Below are 19,743 nucleotides of genomic sequence, written 5' to 3' on the forward strand. Positions count from 1 at the left end.
CGGTGAATCAGCTGGCGAGCACGGTGCCGGTGAATCAGCTGGCGGGCACGGTACCGGTGAATCAGCTGGCGAGCACGGTACCGGTGAATCAGCTGGCGAGCACGGTACCGGTGAACCAGCTGGCGAGCACGGTACCGGTGAATCAGCTGGCGAGCACGGTGCCGGTGAATCAGCTGGCGAGCACGGTGCCGGTGAATCAGCTGGCGAGCACGGTGCCGGTGAATCAGCTGGCGAGCACGGTACCGGTGAATCAGCTGGCGAGCACGGTGCCGGTGAATCAGCTGGCGAGCACGGTACCGGTGAATCAGCTGGCGAGCACGGTACCGGTGAATCAGCTGGCGAGCACGGTACCGGTGAACCAGCTGGCGAGCACGGTACCGGCGAATCAGCTGGCGAGCCTTCATTTTCGGTGAGAAGCCCATCGGGGTCTCATTGAGTGGACCAATTAGCGTCGAATTGCGTTGTTGGCCTCACTGAGCCGGGCGCCGGGAGCTCGTGCAATTCCCGCTCGCTACCACACTTAGACATATTTCGAGAGATTCGCGCCCATAAAGTCTACAGTTTGTGTCTTTGGAAAGGAATTGCTGGGAGGATAAGTGTTCCCTTCCTTTGTGATTAATAGGAAGATAGGAACATGGGAATTAGGAGCAGAAGTCGGCAATTCAGCCCCTCCAGTCTGCTCCGCCAGTCAATCAGATCATGCCTGATCCCTTCCTGATCCTCTCTGTCAACGTAGAAAAGATAATTCCACACACATTTCAGACTCAATATCAATTTGTCTTTATTTGATAACGCAGGCGTCCATTTTAGAAAGATTCTCACTTTTTTGCTGACAACGTGACATTCTTCTTCTCCAATGATTAGAAATTGTATTTTATTTATTATGGATAGAATTTGATTAAAATATAAATGTGATTGAGCCTATGGGAGAACAGCATTCATTTTGACTTATTGGTTTTGATTGACAGGTCTGTCCGTTTTTGAAAAATGCTACCCTTAAATATATTGAAGATCAGAAGGTTCGTTATGCGTTCAAGGGTAATCAGTGGGTCGCATTTGATGATCGTGAGAGCTTCAAAACCAAAGTACGAGTTTTGAATTTACCTCCATAATTTCACACATATGCTCTAAGTATCCAGTTTACAGTTCATTAATAGTGTCTGAGATGTGTCGGGGCGCAGTGGTATTGTCACTGGACTAGTAATCCAGGGACATGTTCTGGGGACCAGGGTTCAAATCCCACCTCGGCAGATGGTAAAATTTGAATTCAACAAAAATCAAAAAGGCTATTGGTGACTATGAAACCATTGGTGATTGTCATAAAAATTCATCTGGTTCACTCATGTCTTTTAGGGACATAAATCTGTTGTCCTGACCTGGTCTGGCCGACATGGAACTCAATCCACACCAATGTCCTTGGGGATGGGCGATACATGTTGGCTCTGCGAGAATGAATAAAAAATTGTCACAGTTCAATAATTTCAATGGAGTTTTTATCAACCATCAGCTTAGAGGGTGGTAATATTCTTCACTGCCACAAAAACACTGATTGTCTTGTATCATTTAGGTACAAAATAAAGAGCAAGGCTAATGTTTCTCGGCTGCAGGAGAGGCTGAAGAAAATAAATTTTTTCAGGTGAAAGGGATTGTCCAGTGATGACTCTCTCAACTCTGAATGTGACATACATATTACAATAAAGGGACATCCAGCAGTTGATCCCCCTTCTCGTTCTCCACATTCATTTCAGGCTGTAAGACCCATTCCACACTCCATGTGATGTGATAGACCCATTCCATATTTCATTGTCTGCGATGACCACATTTGTATTTTGGATTGGATACAAAAATAGACTTTGCAGATCATTATTGGAATACGCTGCGGGCAACGGTAGCACAGTGGTTAGCACAGTTGCTCATAGCACCAGGGTCCCAGGTTCGATTCCCGGCTTGGGTCACTGTCTGTGTGGAGTCTGCACGTTCGCCCTGTGTCTGCGTGGGTTTCCCCCGGGTGCTCCGGTTTCCTCCCACAGTCCAAAGATGTGCAGGTTAGGTGGATTGGTCATGCTAAATTGCCCTTAGCGTCCAAAAAGTTTAGGTGGGGTTACTGGGTTACGGGGATAGGGTAGAGGTGTGGACTTAAATCCGGTGCCTTTTCCAAGGGCTGGTGCAGAGTTGATGGGCTGAAAGGCCTACTTCTGCACTGTAAATTCTGTGATCTATGAACAGGGTATAATATGGGGTGATAGATGGAAGCAGAGAGAGTGTAGGACCTCGGGAACATGTGTGACTACGGAACTGAGATTAAGGAAAATATATTTGTGTTGAACAGAAGAATACCCTCCACCATTACTTATTGAAGCAACAATAAGTATTCCTGATCAGCAAGAGAGTCAATCATTATTGTAAGCTGTGATGGACTGGCCTCTCTGCGGCCTGCGCCTGTAGTGGAATTCCCGATGTGGCGGCGAACCCAGCGGCAGGTAAAAAACAGGATTGGTGCACGTTACCAATGCTCCGTTCCCCCGCTGGCAGTGGCATCGAGGTCCGCAACCCTGCGCCAGCAGGAGGATGCAAATGAGTCAATGTAATGAGTCTGCATCCTCCCTTTTGCGCGGGGCGCCAACCTTGATGCCACCACCAACAGTAGACTGGAACATCGGAACCAACCCTGTTTCTTCCCCGACACTGGATTCTCCGCCATATCGGGAACTTTGTTACTGGTGGTGGGTGATGGGCGGTGCAGTTTCCTGCACGTGGTTTCCGCTTTCTATGATGTTACCATTGTCTCTGCCTGAGACATCAGCTGCAAGGGACAGGTGGGTTTTGAAGGAGTGATTTTTTTTCCCACTGTGTCTGGACTATTTAGCTTCCAGGCAGGAGTGAATGTTGCCGGGGTGGGGGGGGGGGGGGGGGGATCTCTGTCATGGGGGGGGGTCCCTGTTGTGAGATATATGTTTGGAGCAGCAGGTGTAAGGGAGAGGTGAGTCTATAAACAGTGTTTATTGACACTGTTTCTGTCTGTATTGCTCTTTAGCTTCCAGGGGTGACTAATGGGTATTGGGGGTCTCTGTTTTGGGGGGTTTCAGTTATGGCTGGTCTCTGTTATGAAGTATCTTTGTGATGGGGGATTGCTGAGATTGTGGTTCTCTAATATTGGGGGTTCCCTGCTCTGGGGGGCGTGCTCCTTGCTATGTGGTGTTCCCTGTTTTCGGGGTCTCTGATGGGGGTCTCTGATGTGGGGGGCTGGGTGAGGAGCTCTGGTGGGGTCTCTGATGGGGAATCTTATGTCTCTGGTAGGGGGTCTCTGTGAGGGGTCATGGGGATGTTGGGTCACCCTCATGCGTGCGTTCTGTAGTGGGGGGGGTGACGCAGAAATTCCCATGATGGAGGGGGGAAAGGATAGTCTCACTTGTCAGGGGTTGGCAGGATCTGCACTTCGAGGTGAAGAGGGGACCGCCACGGACCTAACAGGCCGCCTGCTCCGAATGTTGTCCCAATAGCAGTTTGTGACAGAATCCCTTGCGACCTCCACCATATATAAATTTACATGGCAAAGGACACTGAATCGCTTCTGGACACCCTCCCAATGCCAGGGCAAAACAGCTTTGCAGGAGAACAAAGAACCATAGAATTCCTACAGTGCAGAAGAAGGCCGTTTGGCCCATCAAGTCCGCACCAACCCTCTGAAAGAGCAGTCTACTGGTACACTGCTCCACAACCCCATCTCGACGTTTGGCTATTAAGGGGCAATTGATCATGGCTATCCCACCTAACCTGCACATCTGTGGACTGTGGGAGGAAACTGGAGCACCCGGAGGAAACCCACGCAGACACGGGGAGAAAAAGCAAACTCCACACAGACAGTCACCCAAGGCCTGAATTGAACCCGGGTCCCTGGATCTGTGAGGCAGCAGGGCTAAGCACTGCACCACCGTGCCGGGAGAACAGACGCCAGAATTCTCTGGTTAGTACAATTCATTTTCCCCACCGGCATCGCACTCGCTTCTGTGGGTTTCCGGGCGGAGTGGGATGGTTACAATGGGAAATCCCATTGACAACCAGTGGTCAGAGTCATTCCCGCTGCCGGAAAACGGTGCGCGGCAAAGAAACACGCAGCTCTGCCCATAGTCTCCTAAACAGAGAATTCTGCTCAATACGATTTCTGATCGAATTCATCTCTCGATGTTGGAGCTCGAGCTGCAGGTGGAACCTCTCGATGTTGAACTCAGGAGCTGCAGGTTCCAACCTGGAGAGACTCCACCTGCAGTTCCTGCTCCAACATCGAGAGACTCCGCCAGCAGCTCCAGGTGTCCGTGCCAGTAAGTCCTGATTTAATCTGGAACAGAGTGCAATCCTATTGGTGCCCGATTGATAGAGGCCGACTAGAAATGCAATATGACCCTCTGACATTCTCTGGGCCGATGGTGACCCACCATTATCCACCATGATGGTCGGGACGGCAGGTTTCCCAGGTCCGCTCACCACAAACCCAGCTATTCTGCCTGATATCTCACCGCTGCGGAGTCTAGAACCAGGGGACACAGTTTCAGAGAAAGTGGCAGATCATTTAGCACTGAGATGAGGATGAATTTCTTCACTCAGAGAGGAATTAATCTTTGATGTTGTCTCCTCCAGTGTTCCCTCTTCCAGTGTTTGTTCCTCCAGTATTCGTTCCTCCAGTGGCTTCTCTTCCTATTGGCTTGCTCCACCATTGATTTCTCCCCTCCAGTGTTCTCCCCTCCAGTGTTCTGTGAGCTCTCCTCCAGTGGGCCCTTCTCCAGTTGACTCTCTTCCAGTGGGCTCTCCTCCAGTGTTCTCTCCTCCAGTGTTCTCTCCTCCAGTGGGCTCTCCTCCAGGGCACTCTCTTCCAGTGCACTCTTCCATTGGGCTCTTCTCCAGTGATCATTCCTCCAGTGTTCTCTCCTCCAGTGGGCTATCCTCCAGTATTCTCAGGGCACTCTCTTGCAGTGCACTCTTCTTTTGGGTTCTCCTCCAGTGTCTCTCCTCCAGTGATGACTCCTCCAGTGGTCTCACCTTCAGTGCATTCTCCTCCAGTGTTCTTTCCTCCAATGTTCTCTCTTCCAGTGGGCTCTCCTCCAAGGCACTCTCTTCGAGTGGGCTCTCCTCCAGTGCACTCTCTTCCAGTGGGCTCTCCTCCAGTGTTCTCTCTTCCAGTGCGCTCTCTTCCAGTGGGCTCTCCTCCAGTGGGCTCTCCTCCAGTGTTCTCTCTTCCAGTGCGCTCTCTTCCAGTGGGCTCTCCTCCAGTGGGTGATCTTCCAGTGTTCTTTCCTCCAATTTTCCCTCCTCCTGTCGGCTCTCCTCCAGTGTTCTCTCCTCCAGTGGGTTCTTCTCCAATGTTCTTTGCTCCAGTGGTCTCACCTCCAGTGTTCTCCAGTGAGCTCACCTCCAGTGTTCTTTCTTCCAATGTTCTCTCCTCCTGGGGGCACTCCTCCAATGGGCTATCCTCCAGTGTTCTCTCCTGCAGTGGCATCTCCTCCAAAGCACTCTCTTCCGGTGGGTTCTCCTCGAGTGGGCTCTCCCCTACTGGGCTCTCCTCCAGTGTTCTCTCCCCCACTGGGCTCTCCTCCAGTGTTCTTTGCTCCAGTGGGCTCACCTCCAGTGTTCTCTCCCCACTGGGCTCTCCTCCAGTGGGCTCTCTTCCAGTGGGCTCTCTTCCAGTGGGCTCTCATCCACTGGGCTCTCCGCCACTGGGATTTCCTCTAGTATTCTATCCTCCAGTGAGCTGTGAAGGCTCAGTTGTTGAATAAGTTCAAGAGTGAGATCAGTAGATTTCTGCACATTGAAAACATCAACAGATACAGGGATAGTGCAAGAAAATGTGTTGAAGTGGAAGATCAGCCATGATCTCCTCAATATACTGGAGAGGACTCGAGGGGCCATTTCTGCCCCCAGTTCTTATGTTTGTTTATATCAACCATTTTATCTTTTGAAGGAAAAGGATTAAATCTTCAATAAAAAACTTTCTTTGACACATCCTGGTTCTATTTTTATGTCTATTTATCTGTAGGCTCAGTGGCTGAAGAGGAACAGATTTGGAGGTGCCATGTTGTGGGCCTTGGATCTGGATGATTACAATGGAACTTACTGCAATGAAGGGTCGTTTCCTTTGGCCAATACATTGAAGACTGCTCTTGGCGTCTGATTCTGGTAAATTATTATGTAGAACATAGAACATAGAACACACAGTGCAGAAGGAGGCCATTCAGCCCATTGAGTCATGTTACCAAACATGAACTGATTTCTATTGCTATAGTGTATAATATTTTAACAAAACATTGGTGCGATTTAACGGGCTTGTCGCGCCCGACTCAGTGATGTGTCAATGCCGTTGAATCTCGCGAGATTTGCAATCTTCGAAACACCCTTGTGAGGCTTAACAGAATCTTGTGACACGTCATGATTTGGATCTTGCCCTCACTGGGAGAGATCCAGATTAACATATTTAAGTGAACCATTCGGCTCACATAATGTCTGCGCCGTATTCCCCCTGGCGCCTGGGAACTAATGGCCTCGCCATGGTGCCGTTTTGCACTGATTTCCACAAACGTGTTCGAGGCATAATGGCACCTTGCGGGGGGGGGTGGGGGGGGTAGGTGTGCTCCCAGGCCATTGGAGAACCATTGGTGGTCAGGCTCTTGTTAGGGTGGCACCCCGAAACACCCCCATTGACAACTGGGCACCTGAGTAACACTGGCGGAATCCAAACTGAGCGTCCGTGAGCAGGTTATTGCTGAGTAAGTGCCACTTGATAGCACTGTTGATGATTCCTTCCATCACTTTGCTGATGATGGAGAGTAGACTGATAGGGCAGTAATTGGCTGGGTTAGAATTGTTCTGTTTCTTGTGCACTGGGCACATCTGGGCAATTTTCCACATTGCCGGGTAGATGCCAGTGTTGTAGCTGTACTGGAACAGCTTGGCTAGGGGTGCGACAAGTTCTGGAGCACAAACCTTCATTACTATTGCCGGAATACTGTCATGTTCCATAGCCTTTGCAGTATCCAGCTTCTTGGTCTATATTTTTTTATTAATTTACGGGATGTGTGTGTCGCTGGTTAGGCCGGCTTTTACTGCCCACACCCAGATGTCCTTCAGAAGGTGGGGGTGAGTTGCCTTCTTGAACCGCTGCAGTCATTGAGATGTAGGTACACCCACTGTGCTGTTTGGGAGGGATTTCAAGGTGCTTCCCCAGTATCTGTGAAGGAACGACGATATATTTCCAAGTCAGGGTCGTTTCCAAGTGGTGGAGTTCCCAGGTATCTGCTGCTCTTGTCCTTCTAGGTGGTGGTGGCTGTGGGTTTGAAAGGTGCTGTCAAAAGAACCTTGGTGAGTTACTCCAGTGCATCTTGTAAATGGTACACACAGTTGCCACTGTGTTCGTCGGTGGTAGGGGGTTTGAACGTTTGTGGAAGAGGGAGCAATTAAGCTAGTTGCTTTGTCCTGGATGGTGTCGAACTTCTTGAGTGTTCTTGAAATCAGATGGAGTGAATAGCATTGGCTGAAGACTGACATGTGTGATGCTGGGGACCTCTGGAGGAGACTGTGGTGGATCATCCACTAGACACCTGACTGAAGATTGTTGTGAATGCCGAAGCTTTGTCTTTTGTACAGATGTGCTGGCTCCTCCATCATTGAGGATGGGGATTTTGTGGAACCTCCTCCTCATGTGAGTTGTTTAATTGCCCATTACCATTCACAGCTACATGTAGCAGGACTGATGCATTGCTTGTGGAATTGCTTAGCTCTGTCCATTACGTGCTGCTTCTGCTGTTTGGCAACACCCGTAGTCCTGTGTTGTAGCTTCTCCAGGTTGGCACCTCATGTTCCGGTATGCCTGGTGTTGCTAAATTGCCTATTAATTAGATTTTTTTTTTTAAATTGCAAACATGGAGGAGTACTGATTGATTAGTTGATGGTAGATGGTACACGATAATCAGTGGGAGGTTTCCTTGTCCATGTTTAACCTGAATTAATGGGTCAATGTTTTTTTTCTCCATAAATTTCGAGTACTCAATTCCGTTTTTCCAATTAAGGGGCAATTTAGCGCGGCCAATCCACCTACCCTGCACATCTTTGGGTTGTGGGGGCGAAACCCACACAAACACGGGGAGAACGTGCAAACTCCACACGGACAGTGACCCAGGGCCGGGATCGAACCTGGGACCTCGGCGCCGTGAGGCAGCAGGGCTAACCACTGCGCCACCGTGCTGCCCAATGGGTCAATGTTGAGGACTCCCAGGGCAACTCCCTCCCGACTGTATAACACTGTGCTGGCCCCTCTGCTGGGGCAGTGTTGCTGGTGAGACAGGACATACCCAGGAATGATGACAGTGGTGTTTGGTACATTGTCAGCACGGTATGATTCTGTGAGTGTGACTATGTCAGGCTGTTGCTCGACTAGTCTGTGAGACAGCTCTCCCAACTTGGCACAAGCCCTCAGATGCTCGTAAGGAGGAATTTGCAGGGTCGGCAGTGCTGGCTTTCCTATTGTTGTTTCCGTTGCCAATGGTACAGCAGAGGTGGGGGCCCCCTGCTGTGATCCCCGCCCTATGACCTGGGTCCCTGTTGGCGAGCGTTTTCTGGGGCGACCGAGTCTGGATCGGCCTGGCTGCTGCTCAGGTGTCCTGGGTGATGTGGTGCTGCTCCATTCTGTCCGCTACCCTCCTGATGCACCAGGGACAAGAGGGGTGGGGGGGAGGGGGGGAGAACTCCGAGGTGCTGCAGTGTTCCAGCACCTCCCCTGCGGAAGTCACCGTTACGGGCCCCATCACCTCGTCCTCCATCGGACTGCCTGATGGCGTCCTGGCTAGTCCATGGCTCTGGGGTGCAAGGGGTGCCACCCCCTGAGGCTCCCCCCACCACCCACCTCTGCCAGTCCGAGAGGAATGCTCTGGTCTCTGCCAGGGTCTGCAAGCTCTTGGCCATGGAGCAAAGGCAGTGGATCATCGCCATCTGGGACAGCGCCACATCACACTGCGACTGTGCCACCAGCTCCTGGGTTTCTGTCACATCAGCCAGTGACTGTGCCATTTCCCTCTGGAACTAGGCCACCACCCTCTGTGTCTGTGTCACGCCGGCAAGTGCCTGGGGAATGCCGCTGACATTCCCAGCCGTGGCCTTCTGCAGCTAGGCCACGCTCAGGAGCACCGCTGCAATGTCCAGGTGACTCGGGACATGGTTGCCTGTGAGGCGGCAACCTGTCATGGGCCTTGGCCAGCACCTGCACAAAATGCCTCAGGCATTGGACATGCCGATCCATAGCCAAAACTGTCGCTCCTAATGCCTCCACCATGCACCACCTGTGCGGTGTTGGCCTGGGTGGCACGCATGGTCGGCACAACCGCCTGCTCCTGTACGCGGTTGGACACCTCCAACTGCACCTGCTGCACCTGCAGGTGCTGGATGCTCACTGACAGCCCCTCATGTAGTCCCTGACTCTGCGACTGCATTTGTACAATCAATGGGACTGTCTGTTCCAGAAGTTCGAGACCCGTCTGGACAGCAGAGAGTTCCTTGTATCGGCTGCCCTAGGACCGTCCGCCCTGTCGGGTGTTCCTACCGCCACCTGCTGTACCGAGAAAACAGTGTGGTGAGCACCAGATAGTGTCCCATGAGCCTCTTCGCTAAAGTGCCCAACCGAGGTGAGTGTCTCTAGTCGGACGGTGGACGGTGTTGGAGACAGCTGTGACGGAAAACCTGTCATCCTCCGACCCCAGCTCCGGGGTGTCCTGAGCCTGGGGCGTACGGACTGCTCTCCTCGTCGCTGCTCAGCTCACGGGGAGGCTCCGGTTATGGCGCTGGCTGGGGCTGATGGGCCGCCCCATCACTAGCAGGTCATATAAGACACAAGGCAAGATTCATGGTTTAAACCGTGGGCCGGGGTGGGGTGGGGGGTGGGGGGTGGTGGGGGGGGCTGCTGGGGAGGTGTAGGGTGAGGGTGGTGAGGGTGGTCTGAGGGGGGTTGGCACACGTGTCAAGGGACATCACAACTCAGCGGGGTCTCACTTTCTCGCCCACAGCTGAGCCCCACCTCGGCAAACCCCCTTTCTTTTGGGCTGCTGACCATGTCACGGGCCCTCTGCTCGGCCTGGGTGATGGGCTGCGGGTCCGGCGGTCCCCCTCCTGTCTTCTCCTGCTCCCGGCAGTTGTGCGCGGCCTTCTCCTAGGGGCAGGGGTGAACAGAAAATGATTATGTTGGACAGTCCGACGCTTGCAGCCCAGGGGCTGGGCAGCTGGCGGCCTCAGTGTCCAGGGCACCTGGCCATTGTGGCCGATATGGGTGCCGATATGTGGGGCAGGGTGGGCATTTGGCCGCTCTGCGTGTTGGGAGGGGTGTAGGGTTACAGGTGTGGGGTGCGGGTTAGTGCCAGGGGCACAGTGGTGCGTACTCACCCTGGCCGCGCTGAGGAGGCCGTGCATTTTCCTCCGATACTGCTGGTCGATCCTGGTGGTGTTGCTGGTGGTGTTGCTGCTGGTCGATCCTGATGGTGTTGCTGGTGGTGTTGCTGCTGGTGTTGCTGCTGGTCGATCCTCATGGTGTTGCTGGTGGTGTTGCTGCTGGTGTTGCTGCTGGTCGATCCTGATGGTGTTGCTGGTGGTGTTGCTGCTGGTGTTGTTGGTGGTGTTGCTGCTGGTGTTGCTGGTGGTGTTGCTGCTGGTCGATCCTGGTGGTGCTGCTGCTGGTCGATTCTGCTGGTGTTGCTGGTGGTGGTGCTGCTGGTCGATCCTGATGGTGTTGCTGGTGGTGTTGCTGCTGGTGTTGCTGGTGGTGTTGCTGCTGGTCGATCCTGGTGGTGTTGCTGGTGGTGTTGCTGCTGGTGTTGCTGCTGGTCGATCCTGATGGTGTTGCTGGTGGTGTTGCTGCTGGTGTTGCTGCTGGTCGATCCTCATGGTGTTGCTGGTGGTGTTGCTGCTGGTGTTGCTGCTGGTCGATCCTGATGGTGTTGCTGGTGGTGTTGCTGCTGGTGTTGCTGGTGGTGTTGCTGCTGGTCGATCCTGGTGGTGCTGCTGCTGGTCGATCCTGGTGGTGCTGCTGCTGGTCGATTCTGCTGGTGTTGCTGGTGGTGGTGCTGCTGGTCGATCCTGATGGTGTTGCTGGTGGTGTTGCTGCTGGTGTTGCTTGTGGTGTTGCTGCTGGTGTTGCTGGTGGTGTTGCTGCTGGTCGATCCTGGTGGTGTTGCTGCTGGTCGATTCTGCTGGTGTTGCTGGTGGTGGTGCTGCTGGTCGATCCTGATGGTGTTGCTGGTGGTGGTGCTGCTGGTCGATCCTGGTGGTGTTGCTGATGGTGTTGCTGCTGGTGTTGCTGGTGGTGTTGCTGCTGGTGTTGCTGGTGGTGTTGCTGCTGGTCGATCCTGATGGTGTTGCTGCTGGTGTTGACCATCTTTGCCACCTGTGCCCCGTCGAACAATATAAGCTTCTGGGTACGCGTATGAAAAATGTGTATATCAAATGTTTCATTCTTTTTGGGGGAGCAATGCCGAGCAAAGCACCCAATGATTTCATCTTATCTCTTACTCTCCTCTTCATTATCAAAAGCAAAAGTATTATACATTTCAATTGCTTGTAGACCGCCAATGTGAGCAGCAACGCAATTAGCCTTTTGTCAGGCTGTGCCTGCAGGTGAAGGGCCGATACAGAGAGTTTAAACTGCTGTATGAAGACACACCAGTTCTCGTCTACGTTACCCAACACTTGAAGCTGGTGGGGTGCCTTTCAACCTTCCATCCCGAAATTCAGTGACTTTTAATGCATTGAGTCACCAATTGTCTCGTTCACCAGATTGGTTCTTCAGCCGATTTAACTTTGTCTTTCTGTTCCGACATTAACCTCAAACCTTCAGCACACCTGGTACCATGTTGTGTTCCATGATTTTGTCCAGCAATGATTCTGCAGAACTGCTGGTGCCTTAGCCAGAACGATGATTTTTTAAAGAACACATGGTCTGGTAACGACTGAAATCTTATACAGAACAAGTTATTATACAGTTACATTAGACTCCTGGAATTACGTAATGTGCAACTATCCTTGTGTATGCCTTACAACCTTCTGCCGGTAGCCGAATGTCACCTGACTGATGTCTTAAGCCACCTGCTGGTTGGAGGTCACACTGCTGAATACATGTAATATTATCTACAGCCATATCACCACAGGTGGGAGCCATGGAAATAGCCACTGACATCAGCGGTGCTGGAAAATCTTCCCTCCTGTCAATGACGGGTTGCCTCCGCTGCAGCAAAACATGCCCACAGTGGCGAACTGGGGTGGGGTTGGGGGGGGGGGGGGGCACTGTGGTGTAGAGAACAACATGCAGCGGGTGAAAACTCCCTCCTTTTGTATCTCCATGGAATGTGACTTCCTGATGCAAATTAGCAGCTACTTCAAGTCAATGTCCATCATTTAGCAAAAATGTCCGGAGCGTTTTTGAAAAAGTTCCCCAACATGTATATATATATACCTCTGCCCATCTTAGAAAATTATTCATTTATATTCTGTATAGCACACCCGTGCAAGATGTTCTGACACTGCAATTAGTTGTGGAGACAACTGTGTTTAAAAAGAGAATGAAGGTCTTTAATAAAACCCCAAATCATTCAAACACTGTTAATTTTCTTTTGCAGAATGCGAGACATTGCCATTTATAACATCACCACAGGAAGTGGAAATTAGACTGAGGTGTGAGAAGGAGTCGAATTTCCCATCTGAACCTCATGAAATTTTGTTTTGATCTTGTGGAAAAGCGCACATTATGATTTGTCTTGATGGATTGAACTACGGTGATAATTGTGACTGTTGCAACATTTAATTAGTGCAATGATGATCAATAAATTAGATTACAAATTATTACATCAAAATAAATGAAAAATTAAAACATTAAAAATGGAAATTAATTTAACAATGAGCTAGTTTGACATTGCATTGCCAGAATTCAGTGCAGTAATGTATAATTACTTCATAAGTAAACACAGCTGTATTTTTCTAATCTAATAAACCAATTGTCATAATCAATAACTTTCTCATTATGAAAGATAATTTAAATATAAAGATGATTAAATATAAATGGGAAAAAATGACCTAAAAGAGAATAACATTCAAGAACATAGCTTTACAATTATCTGTTAAACAATTCTTAAACACAAGAAAAGAATGGATCGGGGTTAGAAATCGCATACTGCTCACTGGATGAACAGAAGAAGAAAAAGAAAACTCAATGTCGGGATGCCCGAACTGATCCAAATACATTAACTAACAACTCACGCCACACACCATCACAGAAAGGATACCAAGAACAACAGACCAACCACAGCATAACCACCATCCCCCGAGCGGCGCCATCACTCAATCCTCTCAGTCTGGTAGATTTAAAGAGAAAAAAGAGTCCCAAAGGGAAAGCTAAAACCTCAAGCTAGAATGAGAAAGAACCCAGTCCTCTTCAGGATAAATAATCTGGCCCGGGGCCATCAAAGGAGAATAATAATAATCGCTTATTGTCACAAGTTGGCTCCACTGAAGTTACTGTGAAAAGCCCCTAGTCACCTGCTCGGGGAGGCCGGTACAGGAACTGAGCCCGCGCTGCTGGCATTGTTCTGCATTACAATCCAGCTGTTTAGCCCACTGTGCTATACCAGCCCCTTGTTGGAAAGACAGAGTGGGGCCCATAAGGGACAAGTAGGGTAAACTGCTCACTGAAGCGGAGGGTATGGCAGTGCTACTAAAAGAATACTTTGCTTCTGTCTTTACCAAATTAGAAGATGGTGATAATGGAGCAGTTGAAAATGTGGGCATTGAGCAACTGAATAGTATAGTGATAGATAAAGAAAAGATGCTAAAAGGCTGGCAGTATTTCAGGTAGAGAAGTCACCAGGCCCATATGGAATGCACCCTAGATTGCTGAGAGAGGTAAGGGAGCATATTGTGGAGTCATTGACAGAAATTTTCCAGGCCTCTCTTAACACATGATTAGTCCCAGGGGACTGGAGTATTGCCAATGTGATGCAGTTGTTTCAGAAAAGTGCAAAGGATAACCCAGGAAACTACAGACCTGTCGGCTTGACATCAATAGTGGCAAAACTGATTGAGGCCATAATGATCAATGAGATAAATGTACACTTAGAGAAAAATAAGTTAATACTAGACAGTCAACATCATGGCTTTGTCAAGGGCAGGTCATGTCTGACAAATTTAAATGAGTAATTTGGCGAGGTGACACAGACAGTGGATACAGGAATTGGTGTAGATGTTGTAAGTTTGGATTTTCAGAAAGCATTTGTTACAGTGCCCCATGGCAGGTTGGTTAGCAAATTAAAAATGTTTGGGATTGCTGGGTGCTTGGCAATATCGATTAGAAGTGGGCTCACAGATAGGAAACGGAGGGTAGGTACAGATGGCCATTTCTCAGACTGGAGACAAGTTGAAAGTGGTGTACCCCAGGGCTCAGTGTTGGGACCCTTGCTTTTTCTGATTTATATGAATGATTTAGAAGTGGGTGTGGACGTAAAAATCTCTAAATTTGCAAATGATACTAAGCTAAGGGGAATAGTGAATTTTGAGAATGATGCTGAACGTCTTCAGGGGGACATTAACAAGTTGGCCAAATGGGCAGACACCTGGCAGATGAAGTACAATGCAGCAGAATGTGAGGTAATGCATTTTGGTAGAAGAAACACGGGAAGACAATACAGGCTCAATGGTACAACTTTGAGGGGAGTCCAGGAGCAGAGGGACCTCGGGATTCGAATGCTTCATTCTCTGAAAGTTGAAACAGATGTTCAGAAGGCTTATAGCATCCTTGGGTTTATACAGTGAGGCATAGAGGCCACGTCTCCACAAATCAGTTGGTCAGGCCACATTTGGAATATTGTGTTAAGTTCTGTGCAACTTATTTAAGGAAGGATGTTGAAGCCCTGGAGAGAGTGCGGAGGAGATTTACTGGAATGACACCAGGAATGAGGAATTTTAGATACAAGGAGAGATTGGAGAAATTGGGCTTGTTCTCCTTGGAGTAGAGAAGATTGAGGGGCGACCTTGTTGAGGTGTTCAAATTCTGAACAATTTTGACAGGGTGAAGAAGGATATTCTGTTTCCACTAGTTGGTATGTCAGTGACTAGGGGTCACAAGATGGTCAGCAAGAGAGCTCGGAGTGAGATGAGGAGAAACGTCTTTACTCAGAGAGTTGTTGAGGTTTGGAATGTGCTGCCTGGGGGAGTGGTGGAGGCGGATTCCAAAGGAGATTTAAAAAATGAGCTGGATATATATTTGAAAGTGATGAATTTAGAGGGAGATAGGGCTGGGGAACGGGACTAGCCAGATAGCTCTTTTGGGAGCTGGTGCAGATACGATGGGCCAAATGGCCTCCTTCTGTGCTGCATACAACAAACAAACAAATAATAACACCATCTATGTTGCTTGAGAAGGCCAACGGCAAGGCAGGATCAGTGAATGCTCCTCAGGATCTCTCAAGAATTCCAATGAATGAAGCGCCGTCATTTCCACGACGCCCAGGCGAGCCATGAGGCTAGGCCCCCGCTCAACCAGCTCAGCCATCTCCAACCTCTCATGAACAGCATCGGGAATAGGGTAATGTAGGACCAGTGATTGGGGGTGGGGGGAGGGGGGTGGGAGGGCCCAATTGACCCAGACCTCAAAGACTGGACACACTGTGCCCTTTGAACATGATGCACCCAGTTCCAAATCAAGACAACTAAAGCGTGGCAGCCGATTTTCAAACTCACGGACACACCTTGCTCGGCTCCTACCTCTCAAGCCCGTCAGGATAGTCGACACACAATGCGGCAGGATCTTGATAAGTCAAAAGATGGCCCTTACCAGGGTAAGTGCTCTTTCAAATGCAAGACCTTTCTCGTTCATCTCCACTGTTCTCCTGAGGATCTAATGTGAGGTCTAAAGACCTGCACCAAGAGCCAAGATCCTCATCCAGAACAACATTCTCAATGGCAGCCATCATCCGGATGGACACAGACTGCCTAAGTGACAGTCCGACCATCAGCAACAGCGCCACTGCAGGCTGCCCCCGCTCCCCCCAACCCCCCCCCCCACCCCGCCCACTCCGACCGCCACGGTCGAACAAGGATCTTTACGATTTATCTCGGCTCCTCTTCACCAAACACCAATCAGGATCCTCCAGGAACATAGAGCAAGCCATGCGGCCCAAGAAAAGAAAATAGTAAATCTGCACTAGGATAAAATAAAGGATGACAAGATGAACAGAGCCAGAGCTCGCAAAAAAGCAATCGCTCCGCACTCAAATCACGTGAATCCTCAAACCACTTTATAAAACAGATGCCTGTATATTCCCAGAATGGAATTTGATGGACTATTAGCATATCTCTCTGTTATTGTTGGAGCCCCAATCATCCCTTTTTTAATCTTTTCATCTCTGAAACATTTGACACATTTTAAGATAGGAATCACAGGAGTTTGTTAATATCTCATCGGTATCTGGCTTCTTATCAATTCTCATTGTTTTGATCGAGTGAAAGTTGATCAATGTTCAGCACTTTGCATTTTCAATGCCTTCCTTTTGAGAGATCCCTGTAAAAGTGGACCTTGACAACCCCCAGTTGTGAAATGACATGCAATATGTCTGTAGTACAATCCATATTGAACTTTCCAGAGAAGTAGCTAATCCTGCACTACATCAGGTGACTTGTGGCAGCAATTTTAATGTAGTTTTGTGTACTTTTTAAAACAGGTCTTCATTAAGCAGTTCAATTTGTCTGTGATTAGCTGGTGAAATTTACTTAGTTTTAACTCAGTTACAGGTTCCTGTCGTGACAGTACTAACTGTTGAATCTATTAATCTCGCCAAGCCTCCATCACTGAAACACAACAAACCTGTAAAGAGCAGCTGATATGAATATTTTGTGACCTTTAATTTCTCTCTTTTTAAACATGGGATAACAACCTGTCCACAAGTTAGTGTAAATTTGTAGCTTAAATGAAGCTGCATTAAAACTATGCAAAATTATGCAATGATTGTCAGCAGTTTTGAATGGACCAGACTAGTTGAACTGGACAGATCACCCACATTGACCGAGGCACCACAAACAACAATGGAAAAACTAGCCCTGTCGACCCTGCAACGTCCTCCTGAGAACATCTGGGGGCTTGTGCCAAAATTGAAAAAGCTGTCCCAGACTGGTTAAGCAACAACCTGACATCGTTACATTTACAGAATCCTGACTGGCAGATAATGTCCCAGACCATCAGCACTTCTGGGTATATCCTGACCCATCAAAAAAAAACAGCCACCAGTTGAGAGGAAGATGCCCTCAGCATTGAGTCTGATCCTCGTGAGATATCATGGTACCAGCTTCAACATGGACAAGTAAACCATCAGCTTACCACCTACCGGACCCCATCAGCTGTTTAATCAGTACTCTTCCATGTTGTACAAAATTTGGAGGAAGGACTGAGGTGACAGAGACACAGAATGTACTCTGGGTGAGGGAGGGACTTCACTGTCGATCACCAGGAGTGGCTCAGTGGCACCAATACTGAGCGAGCTGGCAGATGAAAACCTCCATCGTGCTGTATGGCACTACAACCTTGCTAAATTGGACAGATCTCAAATAGATTAACAACTCAAACTGGGTGTCCATGAGGTGTGGTGGTCCATTAGCTACAGAAGAATTGTATTCAACTTTAATCTGTAATTTCGTGTCCAGCCATTTTCCACAGTCTGAGATTAACATTAAATTCAGACTTTAACCTGACTTCACTAAAGAAGACAGTGAACATGCCAAGAACAGCACCAGGCACAACTAAAAATGAGTTTTCATCCTGGTGAATCTACAGCACAGAGTCCTGTTGTAGCTTGCATGTCAAAACACGGAAATAGCCTGAGATAGACAGCTCAGCGATGTCACAACCAACAGAACAGATTTAAGTTCTGCATTTGGGTCACATAAGGTCGTGAATGATGCTGGTCAACTAAACAAGTAATAGAATGAGGAGGCTCCACAAATAATTCCGCCCTCAATGATGAGGGGAACCTGCACACCAGTATAAAAGAGAAGACAAGCCTTTGCAGCAAAGTGATGAGTGGATAATCCACTTCAGCCTCCTCCAGAGTCCTGCAGCATCACACATGCCTGACTTCAGCCAATTCAAGCCACCCTGCATGACATCAAGAAATAGCTAATGGCATTGGATACTTCATAGGCTTAGGGCTCTGACGACATTCCAGCTACAGTGCTAAAGACTTGTGTGACAGAACAAGCCTTGCCCCTAGCCAAGCTGTTCCAGTACATGAAGAATACAGGAATCTACCCAGCAATGTGCAAAATTGTCCAGGTACGCCATGTCGAAAAAAGGGATAAATCCAACCGAGTCAATGACCACCTCATCTGTCTACACTCGATGATCAACAAAGTGAGGCAAAGTGTGACTGACAGAGCTATTAAGCAGCACTTAAGAGTCAATAACCTGCTGACTGACACTCACCAGGGCCACAAAACGTCTGCCCTCATTATAGGCATGTCCAAACATGCACAAAAGATCTGGGGCGGGATTCTCCGTTTCTCTCCGCACCTGGACCAATTCTGCTACCGTTGATGGGTCTAGCCATGGTGCCGTGTGGGACATAATTGATTCCAATGAAAAATGATGTGGGATTCGCAGGGTCTGTGATCAAGACTCAGGAGGCTGACAAGATGCAGCCGCACATACGCATTACACTCCCTACAAAACCTTTCCCAGCCAACAAGATGGCACTGGTTGTGGTGGAGTGCGCCCATTCAGCTGATGGGTTGGCTGGGGCCAGAGGGTACCAGGGGGGTGTCCTGGGGGGACGACTATACGACCTGTGGCCCTAAGTTCAAAATGGGCTGTTAGCAGTGTGCACAGCTGCATGGCTGCCTTGCCAGATGTGGCAATGATGTTCCATGCCCGTTAACAATGACCCCACAGCCCACCTCCTGGCCACCCCCCATTACTCCCCCCACCCTGGCAGAAACCCCCCAGCCAGTGGCACAACTGTCATTAAACTATGGCGATGTTGAACACCTTCCGTACCCCATCTCCCTCCTTCAGTAGCAACCACGTCAGTTTCACAATTTTTAAAAGCACAAGTGAGGGAAAAAGAAAGAATAGTACTAGCAGAACAAAAAGCGAGAAAAAGGGAGATATAGACCAGGGATAAAGAAAAGGAGAGAGAGGAAATGGAAAAAGAACAAATAGCCCTAGCAGAACAAAATGCGAGAGAAAGGGAGGTACAGATCAGGGAAAAAGAAAAAGAGAGAGGAAAGCGAAAGAGACTTTGAACTTCAGGAACTGGCCATGAAACGTGAACATCAGTTAAAATTGGCGGAGGTAAAGAGAAACGTACAGTCTGAGGATAGTGATGAAGATAGTGAGAAAGAGCAAGAGCGTCATAGTCGAAGGCTTGGTGAGGATCTAATTAAATATGTCCAAGCATTGCCAAGGGTTGATGAGAAGGATGCATAAGACTTTTTAATTTCATTTAAGGAAGTAGCTAAACAAATGAAATAGTCGCAGGACATGTGGGTATGACTGATTCAAACAAAGTTGGCCGGTAAATTTAGTGAAGTGTTTGCATCACTATCAGAGGAGGTATTTGGGGCGGATGAGGAACTGAAAAAATCCAGCTTAGGTGCATATGAACTAGTGCCTGAATTAGTTCATAAATCAAAGTTTGGTTTCCGACATCAGTTTCAGCATGTGAGGGATAGAAACTAGGAAAA

General features: G+C 49.0%; 1 protein-coding gene across 1 annotated transcript in view; it reads left to right on the forward strand.

The window, feature by feature from the left end:
* Positions 1 to 13,000, forward strand: part of LOC140394553 (probable chitinase 10) — a 136,557-nt gene extending 123,557 nt beyond the window's left edge. The window contains exons 20-22 of the mRNA XM_072481911.1: positions 969 to 1,085; positions 6,029 to 6,168; positions 12,639 to 13,000. Of these exons, the coding sequence (XP_072338012.1) occupies positions 969 to 1,085; positions 6,029 to 6,163 (252 nt within the window). The 3' untranslated portion in view covers positions 6,164 to 6,168; positions 12,639 to 13,000. The remainder of the gene's footprint in view (positions 1 to 968; positions 1,086 to 6,028; positions 6,169 to 12,638) is intronic.
* The last annotated feature ends 6,743 nt before the right edge of the window (positions 13,001 to 19,743 follow it).

This window comes from Scyliorhinus torazame, chromosome 17 (assembly GCF_047496885.1).
Source record: "Scyliorhinus torazame isolate Kashiwa2021f chromosome 17, sScyTor2.1, whole genome shotgun sequence".
NCBI classification, from domain to species: Eukaryota; Metazoa; Chordata; class Chondrichthyes; order Carcharhiniformes; family Scyliorhinidae; genus Scyliorhinus; species Scyliorhinus torazame.